The sequence below is a fragment of the Dendrobium catenatum genome, unplaced genomic scaffold (genome assembly GCF_001605985.2).
Source record: "Dendrobium catenatum unplaced genomic scaffold, ASM160598v2 original_scaffold_254917, whole genome shotgun sequence".
In the NCBI taxonomy this organism is placed as follows: Eukaryota; Viridiplantae; Streptophyta; class Magnoliopsida; order Asparagales; family Orchidaceae; genus Dendrobium; species Dendrobium catenatum.
The window spans coordinates 575,947-591,119 of record NW_021573316.1 but is presented as its reverse complement, the minus strand read 5'-3'; the positions used below and the strand labels follow the sequence as shown (position 1 = coordinate 591,119).

Genomic DNA, 15,173 nt, shown 5'->3' with positions numbered 1-15,173 from the left:
ACGTTGTATTGAGTATTGACTATTGATTTCCGTACTAATTCGATTTCCGCTGTGCAGACTTGATTTCATTGACTCTGGATTTCCGCATTGCATAGACTCATTGACCATTGATTGACTTGATTTTATTGACCTGCATATTGATAGCATTGCCGTGCTTTGATTTCAGTTGTAGGCTTTGGTGACCTGCTGGGCTTTGTAAGCTCATTATATGTGGTTGAAATTTTCAGGTCCGAGCAAGGCAGTTGGAATGGAGTTCGATCAGAATGTCAGACGAATCCTTTCACTATTGATTCTGGGTCATCACATTGAAGAAGACGAGGAAGAGCCTGAGACTGATCTAGTTCATCACGTTGATGAGGAGGAAGACTTCTTCTGCGAAGATAACCCTGTTGATTTACAAGTCATTAAATGTGTGTTTTCCCAATCAAAGCCAAGTGATGACTGGCGTAGGACCTCCATTTTTCATACATTTACTAAGATTGGAGATAAGAGCTATAAGGTCATCATCGACAGTGGAAGTTGCATCAACGGTCTCTTCCGCGATGATATCCAAATTTAACTTAACGACGGTACCCCACCCGAATCCTTATAAGATTGCATGGATTAACTCGACTTCCATGGAGATAAAAGATAAGAGCCTTATTCCCCTCGAGTTTGTTGGATATCAAGAGAAGATTTGGTGTGACGTGTTGATGATGGACGTGGGTCAAATTATCCTTGGTCGCCCTTGATTATTTGACAACGACGTCCACATTTATGTGAGGACAAACACCTGCGTGTTTGAGCATAATGGAAAGAAGATCAAACTAGTTTCCTCCCAACCTAAACCCAACAAAACTGACGTTAAACCTATCCCCGTTAAATCTAGCAAAGGTTTAAATTTGTTAACATCAAAGGAAGTCAATGTTGAACTGAGTCAAGGAGCCCCTATGTATGCCCTAATGGCCTGGGAAGCAAGCGCGGAGCTAGAAGAACCTATCCCGGAAGAAGTCCAACCACTCCTTGACACTTTTGTAGATGTTTTTCCAATGGATCTCCCTAACCATCTGCCCCCTTCGCGTGACATACTGATGTACCTTTAGATTTAGTACCCGGAGCCTCTTTGCCTAACCTTCTCCACTATCGAATGAACCCGTAAGAACACGCCAAGTTAAAAGAACAAGTTGATGATTTACTCCAAAAGGGATTTATCAAAGAGAGCCTAAGTCCTTGTGCTGTTCCTGCACTTCTAACTCCCAAGAAGGATGGCTCATGGAGGATGTGTTAATAGCCGCATTATCAGCAAGATTACTGTGAAATATTATTTTCCTATTCTCCGCTTAGATGACATGTTGGATATGATGACGGGAGCAATCCTTTTCTTGAAGATAGATCTAAAAAGTGGATATCATCAGATTAGAATCAGACCTGGGGACGAATGAAAGACAACATTTAAAACTAAAGATGGATTGTACGAATGGATGGTTATGTCGTTTAGTCTCAGCAATGTCCCTAGCACTTTTATGAAAGTAATGACTCAAGTCCTTCGCCCATATCTTGGAAAGTTCATCATGGTCTACTTTGACGATATCATAATCTATAGTAATTTGGTAGACCATCATAGAAATCATTTGAAGCAAGTCTGTGAGGTATTGAGGAAGGAGAAATTATTTGCAAATCCAAAGAAGTGTAAGTTCACAGATAGTGTCACTTTTGTCGGATTTATAATATCTTCTCAAGGATTTTCAGCTGACCTTAAGAAAGTGCGTGCAATTAATGAGTTGCCTGAACCAAAGAACATCAGAGACGTTCGGAGTTTTCATGGATTGGTCGCCTACTATAGGAGGTTTATTAGGAATTTTAGCACGATAGTGGCACCCATAACTGATTGCTTAAAGAAGGGAGAATTCCATTGGACCTTATCTACCACTAAAGCATTCGAGGAGATCAAAAAGAGAATGGTCGAGGCCCCAGTTATGCGTCTTCTTGATTTTTCTAAAGTTTTCGAGGTAACCTGTGACACATCTAGTATTGGTATAGTAGAAGTCTTATCTCAATAATGACACCCCGTTGCGTATTTCAGTGAGAAATTGAATGATATCAGACTATGTTGCACCGATACGGATACGACGATACGGATAGGGGACACACCAATTCTTAAAAATATAGGATACGGATACGGCGTGGATACGAATTATAATATATAAATAATACATAAAAATTAAGAAAGTAATCAAAGTGTAATATATGAAATGACAAAAAAATTGAAATAAAAGTAAGCATTAAATATTTAAATGTCTAGTACATCAATAAAAACAAGAAGATAAATTGTCCAGCACATGAAATTTCAACTATTCAATAGAAGGAATGATAGGATTAGCAAATTAAAACATATGAATTTGAAACATGAAAAAATTTAAGTGAAAGTGTAGATATGTTGCGACTCTGACGGGGGTCCAAGGGGGCGCTGCCCCCTAGCGGGGTTCGACCTACTAATTGTAGTGAGATCACCAACACAAAGGATAAATCATGGATGTCTTTTCTCTTCTCATGCAACCGATGTAGTGCAATCCATCAGATGTTTGTTTTTATTTATGATGAGGCCTCCTAATATAATATGTAAAATTTGTTTAGGGTTTAAGGAACAAGAATAAACTTTCTCAAGATTGGCTCATTTATACTTCAAATTGTTCAAGTTATTCATTAATACTTATCCTTGTCCCAACTATATTGGATTTTCATCTATGTTGCACGGATACTCCTATTTATGAGGCGTGCTGTATCAGACACGTGTCGAATACGGATACGCCTCCGATACTGCACGGATACTTGTCGGATACGGCTTTGCCGTGTCCAATTAAAATATTATTTAAATTTGACTGGACACGCGTATCGGATACGCATGTCCTATTAAAAAAAACCTAGCTCTTTGAAATGTTTCAGCCGCATAAATGAATATGAATATTGAGCGGAAACGGTGGAAAGACGAAAAGAATAGGGTAAATTGCGGCTCAGTGTTTTTTTAATAGTACATGCGTATCCGATACGCGTGTCCAGTCAAATTTAAATAATGTTTTAATTGGACACGGCAAAGCCGTATCCGACTCGTATCCGTGCCGTATCGGAGGCGTATCCGTATCCGACACGTGTCTGATACAGCACACCTCGTAAATAGGAGTATCCGTGTAGCATAAATATCAGACAACCTATGATAAGGAGTTTTATGCGATCATTAAGTCCCTTAGGTATTATAGACATTACCTGTTGCCCCAAGAATTCGTTATATTTTTGGACCACGAGGCCTTGCGATACATTAATTTGCAAAAGAAGCTCAATGTCCGTCATGGTTTTTGGGTTGAATTCCTATAAGAGTACACCTATACGATTAGACACAAGGCATAATCGGAGAATTAAGATGTTGATGCTCTAAGTCACCGGATGATGATTACTTGTGAAATGAAGACTGAAGTGATGGATTTCGAGCGACTTAAGGAAGACTATTTAGACTGCCCTGACTTTAAGAAGACCTATTCCACATTGTCGACTGGGGGCCAACGAATCGTAGATGACTTCATATTGGAAGATGGTTATTTATTTAAATCTCAGAGACTTTGTATTCCCACTACATCACTTCATGAATTCCTCGTTTGGGAATTACATGCTGGAGGTTTAGCTGGCCATTTTGGACAATCAAAAACCATTGCTGCTATTAAACATAGATTCTTTTGGCCCAGTTTGAAGCGAGATGTTAGTAGGTTGGTCAAGAGATGCCATACCTGTCAACTGGCAAAGCAGAGTGTGGGTCTCCGAAAGGATTCTGCTCGTGTGGTTCGAATGCAAAGGGTACGATCACACTATCCCATAGGACAAAATGGTCGTAGGCCTTTACAATTGACACAAGCAGGCCGATGGAAGAGCAGATGGAGTTATAGATACGATTAGCCATGAAGGATAGCGGCTTTCACCTACACACCTCGATGGATAATAATATATATAACTCTAAATTCACGAGATTTCCCCTATTCGATACATCAGCTCGAATAGGGTTTATTTGATTGTGGGGATCGATTTCCTACGGGCGCGAGCCCCCGTAGTTAATTACATCTTAGACATCGATTTAAGAAAACTTTTGATGCCTCTCGGATTGCTAAGCTCTATTTTAAAGAAATAGTTAGACTTCATGGCCTACCGAAAACCATCGCTTCCGATAGAGATGTTAAGTTTACAAGTTACTTTTGGAAAACCCTGTGGCACAAGGTGGGTATGAAATTTTAGTTTTCTACAGCCTTCCACCCCCAGACCGATGGACAAACTGAGATTGTTAACAGGAGCTTAGGAAACCTTTTACGGACCTTAGTAGGTGAGAACAGTAGGGATTGGGACTTTAAGCTCCCCATCGCGGAATTTGCCTATAACAACTCTATCAATCGAACCATTGGTCTTAAGTCCTGCTAAGATTGTGTACGGGTACCAACCTAACGAACCCATTAATCTAGTTCCAATGAGTCCTAGGGGTAGAACATTTAAGTCTGCATATGCATTTGCATCTCATCTCTAGGAGTTACACTCATAAATTAAAAAGAAAATTGAATAAAGTAACGCCAATTATAAACTTAATGTTGATAACAAAAGAAGGTTTAAAGAATTCAAGGTTGAAGACTTTGTGATGGTACGGATCTGCCGGAGAGTTTTCCTCCAGGCTCTGTAAAGAAGTTTTGCCAGAAGCGTCGGACCTTTTAAGATAATTTCAAAGGTTAACATTAATGCTTATGTGCTGGACCTCCCAAAAGGTTTTAACATAAATCCTACCTTTAATATCGAAGATCTAGTAGCTTTCGAGGGTCTTGAATTTAACCCCAAGAACCCACTTCATAATGAGCCTTGTGTGACCTCACCTGGTGAGATCCCTAGCCTACCTCCACTTCCCAATTTGCCCCATTTAACGAATGCGGAGAAGATCGAAGCAATCCTAGATGATGAGATCAGTTCTATGAAAGGAGGGAGCCGAAGATACCTAGTTCAGTGTAAAAGAACATCGAAAACAGAGGACACATGGATTGATCGAGAGGAACTACATAGTTTAGACCCAGATCTCCTAGAGTTGTACGAGAGCTCCAGAGACACTCGACGTGGTGAGTACAGATCGATGGCTACTATCCACAGCCTTTGAAGAGTATATCAGCGCAAGAGTAGCAGATCGATGGCTACTATCCACAGCCTTTATTTTGATGCTTAGTCTTTATTTTGATGTTTTATATATTAATTGCTATTTACGGTTGTACCTTTTTTTTTTAGTCTGCTTGAGTTGTAGCCCTAGGGGCATTTGAGTCATTGTATTTTTATTTCCTTAGGTCTATATATTGTGGCCTCCTCTATCGTACCGGATGATGAATGATGAATGAAATATTAGTTTTCTTTGCTTGATCTCTAAGTGAGTTCTTGAGAGGAGAGATCTTAGGTGGGTGAAAGCAATACTCAGCAACCTTGATGGATTCCTAGGTTCGCGGTTCATCGTCTTCTTCTTTTTCTTTACACTCGACCCACTCAATTCTCCATAGCATCGCCGGCCTCCCCCTTCCACCTTATCTGTTTCTTTTTGTTTTATCAAAGATTAACCTCCTTGAACCCATACCGCTGGCCCCTTTGGCTCCCAAGCTGCCGGCCTCCAACTAAGGGCCAATGGCCAGCCCAGCCCGCCGCCCCCCCCAGCCCAGCCCGCCGCCCCCCTCTCTACGCATCCAACCCACCGGCCACCCCTCCATACTCCCCAAAATTTGAATTTCAAATTTCAAAATTACCCATAATTACTTTCCTAAAATACCTCCATGCTATTTAGGAAAAATTCATTATTGGGATTCAATCTATTTTGAATCTCAAACACCTTCCTATGAAATTAATCCCTCATTTGGAAGTTATCTTAAGTTAAATTAAATCTGAAATTAAAATTTGATTTGATTTAAATCACATTAACTCCATTGGGGACCACATACATTGCATCTGGACATATTCTCCCCTCCTCCTATGGTCGGCCCCCTCTTCCCTTGGATATTCTCTCTCCAATCAAACCTCTACCCAATTAATACTCCTTAATTCTCTCCTAAAGCTGCCGCCGCCCATTAGCCCTAATTTTGGGGTTAATTTGAATTTAAATTACCCTCATTCCCCTTTAGAAAATCTGAAATAAAATTTAGGATTTTCGAATTTGTGCTTCCCTCCACTCAACCCAAAAGAACCTCACCACAATCCTAGTTCTAGCTGACCCCTCCCTCCTCTCCACCCGTCCCTTCTCCCCTTTCCTCTCTCACGGCCGATCCTCTTTCCCCCCGAACTACCACCCCTCCTTTCCTTAGCATCTCATTCTTCTTGTCCCCTCTCAAGGCAAGTATGTATGGCCGATCCTGAGATCGACCATGGCTTTGTTTACAACGTCTGAGGAGAGATAGATATCTTTCGATCAGTTTTCTACGAACCAGATTGGGAGTACGACGAGTCGGTGGAGCGCTACGTCAATTGCATTGTTTATTGCCTCGCCGAAACGATAGAGCTCCAACGACCCAGAATCTCGTGGCTCCTCATCGGAAGATTCGTGCATCCTCCGCAGTCGGCTACCTTCCCAACAACAAGCTCCTTGGTTTTTCTTTCTAGTGGTAATCTCAAGTCTAGTTTGGAAGATCTTCATCCGCTAAGCCCTAGAACTGTAGAGTGAGAGAACCCTCAAGGTGAACATCTCAATATTAAATTCCTGATTATTGTTACAAGCTATTAGTGTTTCTATTGTCTTTGTATTTGACTAAGAGTGTCTTGGTTAATCTACATGTGTTTCTTTGCCTAAGGAAGTGGAAAACTACGAATCCTTAAAATTTCCTTTTGTCTTGAAGCATAATTTTATAACGGTAAACTTTTAACAACTTTTTTATTAATTTTCTCGATAACTCCTGGCAATTTCACATCAGGTGTACTATGATAACAACCATCATTGAGCTGACATATAACTCTACAGTCGTGAAGTAGTAAGAATGCATGCAGAAGAAGTCAAATCGGTGGCCCAAGTGATAGATATCTCTGCTAAGTACTTGTTCTCCATAGCTATAGACAACCTTTGCTTCAAACAATGAGATTTGGTTGAGTTCAACATCACGACCCTTCCTAACCTGAATATACTCATGATGGGTAATATTTCCTTGGCTTAATGTCAAGTTGAATCCTGCAAAGATATCCTCACTTAGGTTGCTTCCATGAGAAACCTTGCTTATGTCACCTCTAATGATGTGAAAAATCTTATGAAATACATTTGCATGCATCCTTCAGTGGAGTAGCCAGAACCCTTTGTCCAATTGTCTCAAAACTTGTTTCTTGGTTTGACATGAATTGTCCTAGACAACTCCCCCTTAAATAGCTCTAGAACACAATAACACAAATATAACTTTCCCAAACAATTAAACATAATTTAGGAAGCCTTTCTAAACAATTTAATATTTCATAAATAATATAAACATAATTTAGAAAATATTCTTAAATAATTAAACATGATTTAGGAAACCTTCCTAAATAATAAAACATAATTAGAAAATCTTCCTAAATAAATCCCCTTTAATTAGGAACCTTCCTAAACAACTCCCCTTGATTAGGAACCTTCTAAATATCTTCCCCAAGGCTCCACAAGGTGGGCCCTTCTGGCGTATCATGAAGATTCGAATGTTGAATTAGATGATAAAATAAATATTAAAATTATTTTAATGCTATTTAAATGATTTAATAATGTCGCAGAAATGATATTTTCACTAATCCAATATATAATATTCTAAATCAGAACACTTCACCATCCAATGTTTTGAATATGATTCTAAGTTAAAATTTTGAGGCATGATATTTTGGTTATTTATTATTCAACTTCAATTAACAACAATATGCAACTTAAAAGTTCAAAAAAATATAAATCAGATGAGAGTCAAATTTGCTAGAATCTCTATATCTTTTATTATTGCTATTTGATCAAAGTTAAAAGGTCATAATTTGATTTGCATTGAGTACTGCTTGGTTTATAAACAATTGATCAGTTCTCCAGTTAAATTGTTGGTTCCAATAAGCTTTAGTCAGTTCTATCTAGAAGCAGATTTTGGACTGAATTGGCGGGTGGATCGGTTCATGATTGAACTGTTAGATTGATCGGTCTGGTCAGATTTTTAGAACTATGGTTTTTATGGAGATATTTTTTTAGGTACTTTAGTATTCTATAAACTGCAACAAGGTATTCCCAAGTCAGATTATTTATAAATTAGCTAACCACACAACCAGAGTATTAGATGTTAACACGAGTATAAAAGAAATAAATAATAGCTAGAGGTGGATTTTTTATTAATCATGAAGCCAACTCAATCAACATCAGTATATTCTTATCTACTTCTTTCTATTTTATTTTTGAAGAATAAACCTTTCCTTAGAGATCTTTTTAGATACCTTAGTATTTTATGTTGCATCAAGGTGTTCCTTTGTTGAGTATTTATAAATCAGCTAGATGCATTGACAGAGTAATGAATGTCAGGATGATTATGTGAGAGATAAATAAGTTTTTCAACCAAACACTCATACTTCTTTTGTCAACTTGGAAAGTGTCATTTTTTAATTCTACTTTGTTGATGGATCCATAAGTGTATTAAAAGGTTTGTTGTCGCACCCCATGTGAATCTCCAAGATCTTATTTAAAAAAAATTATTTATTTAATCTCTTAATTATCTTACCAGAGAAATTAACTCCATTCATTTAAGTAAAGCTAGCGAAAACAATTATATTCATCAGAATATTTCACTACATTCATTAATCATTAAAATTTATTTACAATAATCAGAAGTTTAATCGATACATCAATTTATATTTATGCACTTTTGATTATAAAAGAATAAAACAAAAGCTTACATATATAAATTTGAGATTATGATATCAGATTGTGGGCTCCGAAAATTCGGCCCCGGCCTCCCCGTCACGCTTTTGTTCTTTTTTTTCGGCGAGGGAGTTTTAACTGATAAGTTCCGGGGTAAATTTTGAAAAGCAGATGGGTTTGTAGATAAGACACTACCCAGAGATTTCGCCCTCATTTTACGAGGACTTTATGATCTGAGTTCTAGTTTCCTATAGGCGCAAGCCCCTATAGTTAATTACCCCTCCCGATAATGAGAGAGAACTTTCGATAAGGTTAGTCGTCAATCATATACGTAGAAATACGTGTTATCTGGCATATAATAGCAGCATAGGTTTGGGATGTAAGGATTTGGAAACTTGGGAAACTTTGGTTGAGATATTTGAGGATTTGATATTTTAAGTTGAAAATTGCACCATCTTGCACTTAAAGCGGATGGTGGGGGAATGGATGATAGACCCGATCAAGATCCCATGGTTCTGTCGTCCCGGGCCATCGTGGTCCCTGGTCTACTTAGTCAGATGAGGTAGTCGACCCAACTTGATAGAAGGATCCTTGTTGGCAGCCATGGGTTGCTTCATCCAAGGGGACCTTATAGACCTGGGATGGGTATTTGCTCAAGGGAACAAATTTGAATCCACCTTAGCTAACAGAGGGCTTTGTGCCCTATCGATCATATCCTATTGATTCATATCTCAAGGATTGATGCCAATAAGGAACGTAACGGCGCTGGCCATAATCGGTATTTCGTGGTGCCATTTGGCGGCAAAACCACTCGGTTCATAGGGCCCCAGGTCATAACCGTTTATCCCGCGGTGCTATTTGGCAGCAAAACCGCCGGTTAGAGGACACGTACCACGTCCTTACTAGCAGAAGATTTTTTGAGAATGGATCATAGTGATATTTTCGACTAGGCATTTGGCTCTTTGTGAGCGTAAGTAAATTTTGATTTGTCCACCCTGGCAAACTGTTGCGGAGGGTGGATGAATTTTCCTTTGAGCGATTGATGGTTTGATTTCAATTTTAAATATCTTTGAATTTTAGGATTTTGAGTGGCATTTTTGGAGTTTTGGAATTTGAATGGACCCCTCCGGTTGAGATAAACATTCAACACGGTCATCATCGGGGTGTTAGGGGTCATTTCCATTTGTTGATTGAACTTTGTGGACTCAGCCGAGCTGTTGACCGAGGATCGGGTTTCTTGTAGGCTTTGTGCCTTTGCTTGTGAATTTTCTTCGTTAAAGGCCTTGAAGGCCTAATATGAATGTATAAGATAAATTTTCCGGTCGACTTTGTGACCGCATATTTATCCGATGGTTTGAACCTTGTCTACTCCTGTTTACATGCTTAGGAGGATCGGGTTTCATATGCTTAATTTTTTTTTGTGGAATGATTAATTGGTTTGTGGTGTCTAGTCTGTAATATGCACCCAGCATTGGCGAACAAGTTGCCTTATTTTAGTGTTTAAAATGATGGCATTTACTTTCAAAGAAAATTTAATTCTAGCAATGCAAGAGATGAGATTGTTCTTGATTTCACCATTGTATTTGCCTCTTCATCCCATATTAAACCATCTTCTGATGTACTTTTTATTTTCCCTCCAGCTCTATCTTGAACATCAAACAGAGTGACCTTCAGCCCATTTGTTTTAAGCTTATATGCAGCAGCAAGCCCACTGAATAATTTTTTTTTGTTATGATCACAGTTAAGAAGTTTCACGAAAATTTATCAGCAATATAAAATAAAAATAAAAACATATGCGTTGGAAACAAAATACAGTAGGAAATCAGCCACATATATGAAGCAAACTAGAGACACTTGCTTTCACTCCTTGCGCTGCCACCTCATAAGGAAGATTCTTTGTGTAATATTAAACAAAATACAGTAGGAAATCATCCACGTATAAGAAGTTTCATGTAATGAAGATTCTTTGTGTTGGAGTTCCATAATTTTATTATCAGCAATATTAAACGCATATGTTCTTATTTTCCTCATGCAGCCGGCCTGCTCCTACCTCCCCTCTCTCTAATCTCCCACCTCCCTCCCGTAGCTCTCAAAATTAATTCCAGAGAAGGAGAGAACCGCAAGGGAACTCTCAATCCCTCACACCACTTCTTTTCCTCCAATTGATCACGAAAGCTTGATATTTTCTAAGCGGGATTGCTGTCCAGAAATCCTGAGAGTTGGCCAACTGCTGTCCAACAGATTTCTGCACCCCCATACCAGCTGGTCAGCCCCATAATTCGATCCATTGCTGTCCAGACTCCTCTTGGCTGCTGTTTCGCGTACGAAGCATCTGAAACCTGCTGTTTAGAAGATCTGGAATGCGTAATTGCTGTCCAAGACTTGAAAGGTGGTTCCCTATTACTAAGATGAACTCTCTCCCCCACCCTTATATCGCCTAAATCCCCTTCAATGGTGGACTTATTGATTCATAAAGGGTTGTGTTAGCTTTCTCCACTTGATCCCTAATGATTAAGAGAGTGATTAAGTGGATAACCTCATAGTAACTTATCTCGTTGTTAGATTAGGGATTTTTGTTGAAGCTCCACCGCGCATGTTATGTTTGATCTATTACTAACTTAAATGTACTTAGCTTTCGTATGTGATTTTGCCTAAATTGACATCACCCCACTCTTGTTTGTTTCCATCGTTTGAAAATCTCCATAATTTTTGAAACTAATATTGCTTAATAATGATTCAAGCGTGCAAGTTTCTTGTAACATTTTGTTTGCATATATAGTCCTGCATCTCTTGCCATTTCTTTCAATATCAACTTACATGCCAGGTTTTTTCTATGATTCCTTTTTTATTTATCGATTTAACCATTTTTTTACAAAATCCTTGAATGAAAGTTTTGATTAAAAAAATAAATGTTCAAAGAAATAAGAAGCTGTAATTGAATCATGTAAATAAATTAAATTTAAGAAAAGAAAAAAAAAAATAGAATCTAGAGATTGTTATTGGATGGAGAAAATATGTGGTGGAAGAGATCCTTATGAAAGAAAAGAGCCTGGCAATGAGGAACAATGGTGGTTGCGACTAGGCTGGGGAGGGTAGGCGGCGTGTGAGGAGTGGAATAGATATTGTGTGAAAGGTGAGGCCTTGGTTCTATCCCGTGAATGTGAGATCCATGCGTGAGTGAGGCATAGGGATTATGTGGGTTAGTTTTATTATTTTGTCACATGCATTTGTATTTTAAAAAAATTGTAGTTCTAAATGACACATACTTAAAATATAGTGAAGGGAGGGTGCTTCTTGCAAAATATGAGGCACATGCTTCATATGAACCAAATGAGATATGCGTCTCATTGCATGTTTTCTTCAAGATGAGTATAAGTGCGCCCATAATTTTAATAATTAGTGCGCGCACAATTATTTATCTTTTGTTGCATCCCGTATTTCTTTTGTCGTATCATAAAGCATTAAATTTTGAAAAATGTCATTTTTTATGGTGTCAATGAGCCATTGTATTTGCTCTTAGAGACAGGAAACGAAATGAGCATATTCGTGAAAATGTTGGAGTAGTTCCAGTGATAGATAATATTAAAGAGAGTCGCCTTTGATGGTTTGGTCATGTTAAACAACAACCTTCCGATGACCCTGTTATGAGAGTAGATGTATTAGATTTGGCCTATATTAAGGAAGGTAGTGGTAGACCTAAAAAGACTTGGTTAGAAAATATTAGAAATACCTTTCTTTATTATATTTAAATGAGAATTTGACTCTTAATAGGACATGGAGAAAAAAAATTTATGTAACCGACCCCACGTAGTGAGATAAAGGCTTGATGTTGTTATAGTTGTTGAATGAGCTAATATATTCAGATTGCCATGATCTGAATTTTAAATATTTCTTTTGTGGAGAAATGACTGTACTTGTGAGTTAATATGTTAAATTTAGAGAATTGGAGAGGAAAAAGTTTTAATTTTATTGCACAAGTTTATCCCTATTTATAGATCTATACAAGATATCTTAATAAAGAAATAAACAATTACATAATAATAAATAATTGCTTTAAGATAATTCTTCCTAAATCAGTCATCTAAATATCAAAGGAGATCAGCATAATCCAGGTGAGCCTCCCACGGATTCCCATCTTAGCTGTGGGATCAAAATGTCAAGGGATGGCTATGATTTAATAGGTGAGCCTCCCACGGATTATCATTCTAGCCATGGGATCAAAATGCCGAGCGACGGCCGGGATTTAACATAATCGTTATTGATTTTTCCATTCATTAACATCATAACTAATTAGGACCATTGGAAGTAGTTTTACCCATTCAATTTGTGCCCAATGAGTGGTATATTTGAGAAGAAATTTTCATGATTGTCAATTTGTCCATTGCTGGAGTTAGCGTTGGAGGAGAAGCTTTTGTTGGAAGTTATTCGAGAGAAGAATCAAATTATATTCAAGAAGGCGAGTTCTTGTTATGTCCAGCAGTCCAGGCTAGAGATCAAGTTGAATTGAGCCTTCAGTGAGTTCTAGGAATGCAAAGGTTTTTGCGAGGATTTTTTTGCTAGTTTGAATTTTGAAGCAAGCTCAAAGGCGTAGGTCTTAGCGAGTAGCAGTTGAGCAAAGGCGAGCTATTTTAGAACCATCTTAGCAAATTCACGTGCAGGAGCTGTGAGTTTTTGGCGAGTTCACATGATGTTAGTTTGTGAATTTGAGCGAATTTGAATGAGGCAATACTTAATCTTCTAGTAGAGTAAACTTATTGATTGGGAATTTGATACATCATCACAAAATTAGCTTGATCAGGCACGAATCCCGAGGCAAAAACTAGTTGGAGACTTCAAAAATTAAATCCGGGAGCATCCGAACTCCGATTTCAACGATCTTACAGTCAAACTGAGCGTGGACGCAACAGAATTCATGTCACGTTTGGACGAATTGAATACATAGAATTCATGGTGAGAAGGGACTTATGATTGCGAGGCTCGGGTAAGTGAAATCTTATGGAGAGTGAGTAATATAATATGAGTTAGGCTTTGATAGCTTGTTAAAAATAGAGACAAAAAAAGAGAAGATCTTGAATCGTATTTCTGTTTTCACTAGTTCTTTATTTCCACTTTGCGCATGCAGATTCCATACAGACCCTTCAGGTACATTTTGGCAGTGCAGTGCTAAAGCTATAGGCTCTGGCTCGGAAGGAGCCGACAGCTGCTTGCAAAAGCAGTATAACAAGGCAAGCTATACTGTTGTATCCAATCCTTTCTATTTTTTTGAACATTTCAATTCATCCATATTCTTTAGACTAACAGTAGATAATTTGTAATTTCCTTTCATGACAACATTTTCTGCGTAGGATATGACTCTTCAAGAAGCTGAAACAGTTGCTCTTTCCATCCTGAAGCAAGTCATGGAGGAAAAGGTACCAAATTGGCTCATAGATTCCTTAGTCTTCCTGCTGGCTACTAATTTCTCATTCTTAATATCTTCTTAATAATTTTAATGAACACTATGTTCAGGTGACACCGAAAAATGTTGATATTGCAAAGGTTGCTCCGACTTACCACCTCTACTCTCCCACTGAGGTAGAATCTGTTATCAGCCGCCTTTAGCTTATCAAGAACAAGGCAATCTAATTTCTTTCATTCTTCAGTCGCCCCATTACAATTTACAACCAAGCACTTTCGAATTGAAGCATTTTACCTTGTTTTTAGTCATGGAAGTTTTTTTTAACTTCACATGGAACTTTCCACCTATGGTGACATTGAGGGTGCTTTAAACAATTGCAAAGTTAGGCTTCATTAGGAATAGCTTTCTTTCTGCTTTACTTTTCATATCATAGCCATAGTTTCCATTTGTCTATTACTACTTTTTCGCTGCTTTTAAAATGTCCCAGTGCTATGAAATTGGTTTTTTACAACACTTTCAAAAAATGAAATATGGAGCTTATTATGCGATTCTAGTTGGGATAAAGATTTCATTTCAAGGGTCAAATATGTGTTGTTATTTCTACCGATGAAGGTATGCAACTTTGTGGAATTCCAAAAGAACTCTGTCGGCTAATGAACGAGCTTGCGGGTATGCATAGAAAACGAAGAATCTTCAATCCAGGAGGATTGCTTATGGTTTCTACACCGACTACCCTATTGATGACGAGTCTCGACGGAGTCGAGCTCTTTTGACGTAAGGAGAGTATGATGTGGAATATCATTAGCTAAATAAGCCCTTAGGAATAGTTTATTAGTTTGTTAAATATTCTCTAGAATCTTCTATTACATTTATATATATACAAGTATTGTAGTAGGCAGAGAAAAAAATAATATTATA

At 38.1% G+C, this 15,173-nt stretch overlaps 1 protein-coding gene across 2 annotated transcripts in view; it reads left to right on the top strand.

Annotated features, from left to right (window-relative positions):
- LOC110103556 (proteasome subunit alpha type-5) overlaps nt 1-15,173 on the top strand; it is a 31,411-nt gene extending 16,238 nt beyond the window's left edge. The window contains exons 7-10 of one of the 2 annotated variants that reach the window (XM_020832327.2): nt 13,980-14,082; nt 14,203-14,268; nt 14,366-14,431; nt 14,868-15,173. In XM_020832327.2, the coding sequence (XP_020687986.1) occupies nt 13,980-14,082; nt 14,203-14,268; nt 14,366-14,431; nt 14,868-14,909 (277 nt within the window). In that variant the 3' untranslated portion in view covers nt 14,910-15,173. Of the gene's footprint in view, nt 1-13,979; nt 14,083-14,202; nt 14,269-14,365; nt 14,492-14,867 lie in introns of those variants that run through there. The other variant, XM_020832328.2, reaches the window with a different exon arrangement.